Source organism: Gopherus flavomarginatus, chromosome 11 (assembly GCF_025201925.1).
Source record: "Gopherus flavomarginatus isolate rGopFla2 chromosome 11, rGopFla2.mat.asm, whole genome shotgun sequence".
NCBI lineage: Eukaryota > Metazoa > Chordata > Testudines > Testudinidae > Gopherus > Gopherus flavomarginatus.
Window position 1 is genome coordinate 11499770 of NC_066627.1, and position 10433 is coordinate 11510202.

At 39.3% G+C, this 10433-nt stretch overlaps 1 protein-coding gene across 1 annotated transcript; it reads left to right on the forward strand.

Moving 5' to 3' along the window:
- Positions 1-2027: 2027 nt before the first annotated feature.
- LOC127031826 (olfactory receptor 8S1-like) lies at positions 2028-2966 on the forward strand. The gene has a single exon (XM_050918850.1). The coding sequence runs from the start codon at positions 2028-2030 to the stop codon at positions 2964-2966; it is 939 nt and encodes a 312-aa protein (XP_050774807.1).
- The last annotated feature ends 7467 nt before the right edge of the window (positions 2967-10433 follow it).

The following is a 10433-nucleotide window of genomic DNA, read 5'->3' on the forward strand; positions in this document are numbered from 1 at the left end:
GGGTTCTAGATAAATGAAGCCACAAATATTAGCACCAAATTGGGTCCTGTGACCTGTGTTTAATTATTATCAAACAAACAAACAAACAAAGTGTTAAAGACACATGAATAATTTTAGTGACTAATACTTGGTCTGTAGCCCATTGTGATGTTCAAATTTCAGCATTTAAGAGAGATTTCATTTTCATTTGATGCTTAAGGCCAGATTTTCAAAGATATTTAGGCACCTAGAGAGAAGTACAAAAGCACCTAAGTATCTAAAATGCATTGATTGCAATAGAAGTTAAGAACCTACATGTTTCTGATAATCCATTAGGGGCCTAAATACCTTTAAAAAACTGGTTCTTCGACTAGGAGTTTTAATAGGAACCCTATAGGAGTTAGAACTAAAATTCCAATGAATTTTAATGAGAGTTGTGTGTCTAAATCCCTTTGGTCACTTTAAAAATCACAACCTCTATATTTAATAAACATTGCAATTATAGGGTGAGGTCTTCAGCTTGCGTAAGGATGATCTGTTTAATTCATTAGAGCCATGATAAGCATTGACTTCAATGGATCTACAAGGATTTACACCAACTGAGGATTTAGCCTCAGTTGATTTCAGTAGAGTTGCATCTGTTTACACTACTGGTATTCTGGTCTATTCCCTTCAGTGGAACTACACTGGGAATAGGACCCATTTTCTAAACAAATATATCAAATAAAAGGCAAGTTATATAACTTCATTTAATGCTTCCTAACTTACGGGCCATAAAGCTTTGATTGACTACTGAATGAGAAAAGTGCCAGCATGAGAAACGCCAGGGACCTTGTCCCAGAGGCAACAAGAACATATTTAAACAGTTTCAAGTCGTAAACAAATGATTTGTATTACCTACACCCACATAAATAGGTATGCTGGAGGAGAAGAGCTAAAAATTCACATAACCTTGGATCTCTGTATAGTATCAGAGGGGTAGCTGTGTCAGTCTGGATTTGTAAAAGCAGCAAAGAATCCTGTGGCACATTATAGACTAACAGACGTTTTGGAGCATGAGCTTTCGTGGGTGAATACCCACTTCGTCGGATCTGTGTATAGAAATTGGGTGAGGTTTTGTTTGTTTGTTCATGTTTTTTTTATTTTATCCCTGTTAGCCTATATATTCTTTACATTTTTGAAAGACAAATTATCTGTACAAACTCCCATTGAAAGTATTCCTTATTTTGAAAATGTAAGCTTCCAGAAAATTGAGAAATTTGGTTTTTTTTGTTTTGTTTTGTTTTTTTTTTAAAATTCCATTTTTACAGTTCTTGATTTTGTGATTATTTATTGAATTTTTCTTTTACATTTCTTCTTTTTCTTCTCTCTTTAGGATTTTGCAATTCTCTTTGTTTGGTAGTTTTGTTAGTTTATGCTTTCTTTTGCAGTGTCAATTTTCATTGATCATCCTAGACATATGGGGTCCTTTGAAATAAAAAAAAATCCTTTTTTGTTTCTAAGAGAAGATGACAAATGAAAAATCTGATACAGAATTTCTATGGGAAAATTTTTAAATATATTCTTATAGACTCAGACTCCCAGACTTTTGAAAATTATTGTACTGAAAATCATTTGAAAATGTTCACAAATTTGTGATCTCTTCCCAGTTAATTAAACAGCTGTAGTAAAGATTTATTTATCTGTTCATATACATCCATACATTATCTATCCATCTATCTATCTAACTATCTATCTATCTCACACTACAGGCAAATGAAAAGCTCAATCTATCAACTTTCAGCTTTCTGCTTAAGAAGTTCATTATTCCCCTATTTTTCCTCTATTGATATGTTGAGAACTTTACTTTGGAAATTGGACTCATGTCAGATAAATAAAACAGTCAAAAATACCTTCTGCCTTTCTCGGGTCCGTCTGTCTCTGTGTCTCGATTACCTATTTATTAGAGTTTATCTACTCACTGCATTTCTATGTATATAAATTAGGTTTGTATTACTGTTTCTTCTTTTTTTTTCTGTTCTCACAGAACACTGTTTTGCTGAAGAATAATGGAGAATCAAACCACTGTGGCCAAATTTATTCTCTTAGGAATTTCCAGTGACCCACAGCTCCAGGTTTTCCTGTTCTTGGTATTTTTAGTTATTTATGTAATAACTTTACTGGGGAACATGCTTATCATGTTGGTGATAAAGGTTGATCCTCATCTTCAATCTCCCATGCACTTCTTTCTGTCCCATTGTTCCTATGATGACATCTGCTATTCCTCCACCATTGTCCCCAAAATGCTGGAAAACTTCCTAGCAGAGAAGAAAACCATTTCTGCCAATGGCTGCATTACCCAAATGTTCTTTATTATTTTGTCATTTGGTGCTGAAATTTTCACTCTTGCAGCTATAGCTTATGACCGATATGCTGCCATATATGACCCACTGCATTATATGGAAACAATGAAGAAACGACTCTGCCAACAGCTAGTGATGGGTGCATGGATCATTGGATTTATAGATGCTCTGGTAAATACTATTCCTCTGCTAAAATTGCACTTCTGTGGTCCCAGTGAAATCAACCATTTCACCTGCAAGCTCCCTTCACTCTTGGTCTTGTCCTGCACTGAGACCTTCAGCAATGAAGTAGTGCTCCTTTCCTCCATTGCAATATTTGGATCCGGCTCCTTCCTGCTCACACTGGTTTCCTACATTCACATAATTGCCACCATCTTGAGAATACATTCCATGGAGGGCAGGCGTAAAGCCTTCTCCACCTGCAGCTCCCACCTTCTCATTGTCATTTTATACTTTGGGACAGGTTCCTTTAGATATGTGAGACCCAGCTCAGTCTCCTCCGAGGGTCTGGATATGCTGATGTCCATCCAGTACAGCATCTTGACCCCCATGTTAAACCTCATCATCTACAGCCTGAAAAACAAGGAGGTGAAAAGAGCCATGGTGAATATGTTGAAAAAAGCATATGTTGCTCATGTAACATAAAAGTGTTTATTGAAGGATGTCGATAACTGAGTCTTCAGTGTTCACATTCAGAAAAGGTGAGGTAATTAATGAGGGACAGACTTCTTCATTTTGTAGGAGGTTGTGAAAAACTTATCTGTATTATATGTAAAATTGTGGACCAGATTCTAACTCTATTCTATTAGACCCCCCCCCAAAAGATTTGGGTATCATGGTGGATAATCATCTGAACATGAAGTCCCAGTGTGACACTGTGGCCAAATATCTTATTTGTTTGTGGCTAGCATAATCAGGGGAATTTTGAGAAGGAGTATAAAGATTATTTTACTTCTGTATTTGGCACTGGTGCAACTGCTGCCGGAATATTTTGTCCAGTTCTGGTCACCCCATGTCAGAAAAGACATAGTGGAACTGGAGAAGGTTTGGAAAAGGGAAATAAAGATAATCAATGGTATGGAATGGCTTCCATATCAAGAGAAACTGAAAAGATTAGGGTAGCTTGTTTTAGGAAAAGACAATTAAAGGCGAGATGATACAGATCTATAAAGTTATGAATGATGTGGAAAAAGAGGATAATGAAATGTTGTTTACTATTTCCCACAATACAAAAAGTACAAGTCACCAAATGAAATTAATATACAACACATTTAATACAAACAAGAGAAAATATTTTTGATACAGCATATAATCAACCCATGGATTTCATTGTCAGAGGATTTTGTGATGGCCAAAAGTGTAACCGTGGACAAAAAAAGAACAAGTTAAGTTTATAGAAAATATAACATCACCCTGTTTTTCTGATCTAATTGGGACCGGGCCAGATTGGATCATAAAAAATAGATGCTGGAAGTAGGGGTGATGGGGGTGCTGTTGCACCTCCTGTCTTGAAGTGATTTCCATCCTATACAGGGTTTACACTTTGGTTCAATGGCTCTCAGCACCGCCACTATAAAAATTGTTGCAGAACCCCTAGACTGCAGCACTATCCAGCAGACACAGGCGATATTGCCCACTTCTGGACCTGTGTGCACTGGTTGTTCAGTTAATATGGAGAGCTGGATAATGGAGGGTTGTACTGTGGGTCTATCAATGCTTATTAGACAAGATGGTCAAGGGATGTAAACTCATGCTTGTGGTAACCTTAAACTCTCACTGACAGAAGCCAGGAAGGAAAGACAGGGATGAGTCTCTTCACAGTAGTCTTGTTCTGTACACTTTTCCTGAAGCTGTGGAACTGGCCACTGTTGGAGACAGAATCCTAGGTTACATGGATCATTGGTCTGATCCTTATGGTAGTTTTTATGTTCTTATGTCCAATCAGTTCTGTTGTCCACTATTCAAGAAGGATGTTTGATAAACTGGAAGGTTACAAAGAAGAGCCACAAGAATGATTAAAGACAGTCCTATCTTACCATCCCCTCCATTAACTTATCAATCTCATTCTTGAAACAAGTTGTTTTTTTGCCCCCACTGCTCCTTGTGGAAGGCTCTCCCAGAACTTCACTCCTCTGATGGTTAGAAACCTTTGTCTAATTTCAAGCGTAGGCTTGTTGATGGCCTGTTTATATCCATTTATTCTTGTGTCCACATTAGTGCTTAATTTAAATAATTCCTCTCCCTCTCTGATATTTATCCCTGTTATGTGTTTATACAGAACAATCATATCTCCCCTCAGCCTTCGTTTGGTTTGGCTAAACAAACCAAACTCTTTGAGTGTTCTCTCATAAAGTAGATTTTCGATTCCTTGGATCACCCTAGTAGCCCTCCTTTGCAACTTACCTGCACTCTCATGAGCTTTCTGTGTGTCACTCTCCTATTCCCCTCTATTTCAAGGATTACCTGCAACAACCATGGACTTTTGTCAATAATTCTGTTTGTTCTTCCTCCCCACAATCCAGGGTCCCCAATTTTTACCCCCAAGCCAGAGGTTCCTGTGTGACCTTCTTTCTCCCCATGACCCCTCTCATTCTCTTCTGTTCCCACAACATTGTCCCTTATTGTCCTCCCATGCAGGAGGATCTATGTCCATCACCATTACCCTCTTATGCCTCAGGCCAAGAGCACTGTATTCCCTCTTTCTTCCCCGTCTCCGAATACCATGATTACACATTCTTCCCCTTATTTCAGGGGCTCTCTGTGGCCTCATGTCCTCTTCCTCTCATACCAAGGTTCCTGATTTCCTGCCCCACCCAACACACATGTGATGATTCTTGGCATACACAGGATTGTGAGTCACTGTGTTACCCCCCCAAAACACACATACACCACACCTCTAGCCAGAGGGAGACTAGTCTCTGCTTCTCTGGGTATCAGTTCCCTGACACTATCACCAGTCATCCACCCAAACATTCTCTTTTCTTGGCAATGCTAGGCCTCACTTTGCTTTACAAGTTAGCAACAGGTGTGTATATCAATACAATATATAGTATTTTGTCTGGTGAAAATAATTTCCCTGGAACCTATGCCCCTCATTTACATTAATACTTATGGGGAAATTGGATTCACTTAACATCATTTTGCCTAAAGTCACATTTTTCAGGAACAGAACTACAATGTTAAGCAAGGAGTTACTGTACTAACACAGCCCAATATGTCGTTAGCCTTCTTGGCAACAAGGGGATACTGCTGACTCATATCCAGCTTCTTGTCCACTGTAATCTCCAGGCCCTTTTCTGCAGAACTGCCACTTATCCAGTCAATCCACAACCTGTAGCAGTGCATGGAATTCTTCTCCATTGAAAACAAGGATATCTTTATTACCAAAGATTCAAGAGATAATAGGTCAGTATAATGGGGGAAAAAGCTTACATATGAAACAAAATCATACCATGCATTCTGAAGGCTAAACTTAATGGGCTAATCTTGTGTCTACAAAAGTGTATCCCACTCAAAACACCCTTTGCAGTGGTTCAAGAAGCTTGGTTGTGATCCCTTTTTCATGAAAGTAAACACATTATCTGCTTGCTTCCTATATGCAAGAAAAAGGGGGTTTCCCCTCCATCTTCTCCTCATATTCCCAAAGATCATTGTTTGTATTCATAGGCAGTGTCACCCTCTTTTCTTGTTTTCCCTTTGGCCTCTTCCCTGTTGGCTTCACATCTCTCACTTGACATTCCTTGGTGATCCAGAATATACATATCAGAGTCAGGAGATTCTTGAAACCCCCTTACCAGGTGGCAATGATGGGTTCTGGGGTCACAATCTCCTATGCTGAGGCCACTGTGTGTGCCACATTCATCCCTCACCCCCCTGCTAGAGACTTTGTCGTGAAATCAATTGGTGCTAAGCATCTAGAGGCTTTTGGATACACCATTAAGTGCCTCAGTACCTTAACAAACCTGTATCAGAGGGGTAGCCGTGTTAGTCTGGATCTGTAAAAGCAGCAAAGAATCCTGTTGCACCTTATAGACTAACAGACATTTTGGAGCATGAGCTTTCGTGAGTGAATACCCACTTCGTCAGATGCATGTAGTGGAAATTTCCAGGGCAGGTATACATATGCAAGCAAGCTAGAGATAAAGAGGTTAGTTCAATCAGGAAGGATGAGGCCCTGTTCTAGCGGTTGAGGTGTGAAAACCAAGGGAGGAGAAATTGTTTTTGTAGTTGGCAAGCCATTCACAGTCTTTGTTTAATTCTGAGCTGATGGTGTCAAATTTGCAGATGAACTGAAGCTCAGCAGTTTCTCTTTGAAGTCTGGTCCTGAAGTTTTTTTGCTGCAGGATGGCCACCTTAAGTTTGGCCAGGGAGGTTGAAGTGTTCTCCTACAAGTTTTTGTATATTGCCATTCCTAATATCTGATTTGTGTCCATTTATCCTTTTCCATAGAGACAGTCCAGTTTGGCCGATGTACATAGCAGAGGGGCATTGCTGGCATATGATGGCATATATTACATTGGTGAATGTGCAGGTGAATGAACCGGTGATGGTGTGGCTGATCTGGTTAGGTCCACTGCTTGGTGGAGATTTTGTAGGTGTTGGTGTGCAAATAGTCTTCCCCAGAGTCCTGCTACTGTGGGGCAAGTTGTTCTTAGAGATCCAAGGCCGACATTCTGGGCCCACACCACGTCCCCGCTTAATGGAGCCTTAGCCAAACTTTCACACTACCGACTTTCACACAATCACTTTCCTTCTGGCCTCGGCCAGCCAGGAGCAGCCTGGACTCAAATCTGAACAGAAATTCTCTCCACACTTCCAACCCATCAGTGAGTGACACAAGCCGGCTCCCAAGCAGCAGACAGCAAGGAAGTTAGTGCCATGCTGGGTGCACTCTGCAGTTCACTGTCCTGTGTCCAGCAGTGGTCAGCAGCTGAGGAAGGTGTAAGAGCACCTGCAATGGGACATTATGTAATGATCAATCCCCCACATCTGCAGATTGGTTTAAGCCTTGACACATGGTAGTTTTAAGATCTCAATCTGGATCTAGATGATTTTCTTTACAAGGTGACAAGAACATTATTCACATTATTAGTAACTGGAATGTACTGGGGCAACATCCCACAGAAGAGTGATCCAGAGGTTCAGGTTCTGGTTTATGACTTAGGAGACTTGAGCGCAAATCGCTACTCTACCATATTCTTCCTATGTGACCTACAGCAGGTCATTTAGTCTCTGTGTTCCTCAGTTCCCCATCTGTAAATTGGGATGATAGCAATGCCCTACCTTTCAGGGGTGTGCTGAGGATAACTATAGTAATGAGAGTGAGGAGCTCTGATTCTATGCTGAAAGGGAGGGAGGCAGATAGTGTCTATGCAAAACAGAAAGAAGCCAAATCTAACATTCACTGTCCACTCCCCAGAACAGATTCACTGTCATAATATATTTTATTCAATTGAAATAACGGGTCAGTTATTCATCTGGTATGACCAGTGCGGTGTCATTGACTTCACTGGGGCTGCAGTGATTTACATTATCTGAGCATCTATAGATGAATCAATAAACAAAATAGGTCAAAGTGTACAGATCTTTCTAAATCTGTCATATTATGCATCGTAAATTATCCATTCGTTACTGATCCAGCACACTGTTAGTGTGTTAAACAGGTGATATATGTCCCAGAGGTAACCAGAACATGTTTAGGCTCCTCAGAAATAATTAACTCTTGGTCCTAGCATCAGAGAATAAAAGGTATTTCTTTGCAACAGGAGAGGGGCAGTGATGTAAACTATATATAAATTAGATCCACTCCCATGAAGTAACTGATTTTTCAGGGTAAGGAATACCTGGTGTTTTTACTTACTGTATTGGTGAGACAGAGGGAAAGAAAAGGAGGGAGAAAGTGAACGTGAGATATTGCACAGAGAGAAAGAGAGAGATGGGTTTGAATAAGAATAGATAGATAGATAGATAGATAGATAGATAGAATCAATTTGTATAATACAAGCCCTAATTTTCCGGAATACTAAAGACATAAGACTAGCAAGCCTACAATATAAACAAAGTGTCTTGTACAATCACACAGCAGTGTAAAGGTTATTACACATGGGTAGCACAGCCAAGAAAGAACAAACTATGTTGCCTTTCCACTTACTTCATCAAACTTTTGATCATGTCCTGAGTTAGGTGGCAAGGCTGCATGTGTATCTGATTCACCGTGGCATAGACAAAGTAATGAAAACAAAAGAGACTTATCACACTCTAGCTTTTGTTTTGACTAACCTCCATGTTTTGCAGTATGGAACTGTGATACCAAGTCTAGCAAAAGTGAAGAGAAATCACAAAGAGAAGATTGACTCTTTTGGTAAGTAAACATTTTCAGAAACAAGTAATTTGGTAAATAAATTGAACGGGCTCCTCTGATGGTGTGTATCTGTGCTGTTCCTTGGAACTGAAGATCTGAAAAATTGGTTCTTCTTTGTCTTGAATCAGAATACATACTTGGGCATAACTCAGCACAAAGTAGATGAAAAATGTTAGCATTCCAATGTGGTTGTGTCTTACATACATTTTATATAGGCACGGATCACAAGATGCAAGGCAGTGTAGAATCAAGCCCATTTGCTGAAGAAGGTACAATGAGGCTGGTTTGTTTGAACCATGGCAGATCCTTGTTCTGGTTCAGACAATGGGAGTTCTGCTGTTGATGTCAATAGCACCATATAGATCTTGCTCCTAGAAAATCTGTAGTCTTCGACAACTGAAAAGCAAGGCAGTTACCAAATTGCTATCATCAGCAAGAATGATAATAGTTAGTCCTGGCCAAAATATGTCACTTGTTTTTCACAGGAAATTTTGCAAAGATTTATTCGTTTTGTTTTCTGTTTTGTTTATTGTTATTATTTGTAATTAAAGAACCCCACCCCTTGAAAAATGTTTGGTTTTAGAAATCTGAAAACTAAATAGTTTAACAAAAAAAGCAACATTGTAATTTTTTTGTCATTTTGTATTTTAAAAGCTGGAAAAAAATATCATTTTAGTGTTTTTTAAACTATTTATTTATTTATTTTGAGGACCGTTGGATTTCTATTGAACAAAAGGAAAATTTTGAATCAAAAAAAATTTCCCCTATGAAATCAATACACCGTCAATCTAAATGAATAGCCTGCTTGTCAGAGATGAGCAGCGTCAAGAGCTCCCATTGACATCTGTCTGAATCTGGGAGGGTTTAGCATCTCTGAAGTTCAGACCGATTACTGTGATACCTACCTATGCTTTCCAGTGCCTAAGTGTAGCCACCTGAGTTGAAATGTTTTAACCAACATTTTAAAATTGCTAACAATGAAGCATAATGGATAGAAAACTGAAGGGGGCTGCAGGAAACATATGTTTTAGTCCTAGTACTGCTGGGTGTTTTTAGGAAAGATTTTATAAGCATTTAGGTGCCTAAATGCCTTCAAAAATCCAGCCCTACATCTCTCTGTATCCTAGTTTCCTAATTTGTAAAATGGAGGTGAGGATGCTGACTTCCTTTTCAAAGTGCTTTGTGAGCTACTGATGACAAATGCTATATAAGTCAACCTGTGGAATTCTTTGCCAGATGATGTTGTGAAGGCCAAGACTATAACAGGATTAAAAAAAAAGAACTAGATAAATTCATGGAGGGTAGATCCACTATTAGCCAGAATGGGCAGGGATGGTGTCCTAGCCTGTGTGCCAGAAGTTGGGAACGGGCGACAGGGGATGGATCACATTATGATTATCGATTCTGTCCATTCTCTGTGGGGCACCAGGCATTAGCCACTGTAGGAAGCTAGGACACTGGGCTAGATGGACCTTTGGTCTGACCATATATGGCTGTTCTTATGTTCTTACAAGAACTAGATATTAATGTTCTATTTGTGCAGTGTCATCTGTAGTTACGTAAAGACTATTCAAAAGGAAATAGCACTGTTCTGAACAGCTTACTGTCCATTGTTTCAAGATGAAAGACGGAATCATCAATTGGGAATCCTGGGGAAGATAATGGTTGTAACAGGAAGAAGACATTTTTGCTTTTGTTCATAATGTTTGTGTGTGTGTTGAGGCTTTCGTGAGCAATCAGTTAAACAGAAA

Bases quoted from the DNA above. Each gene is read 5' to 3' on its own strand.
- LOC127031826 (XM_050918850.1), top strand. From the start codon at position 2,028: ATGGAGAATCAAACCACTGTGGCCAAATTTATTCTCTTAGGAATTTCC.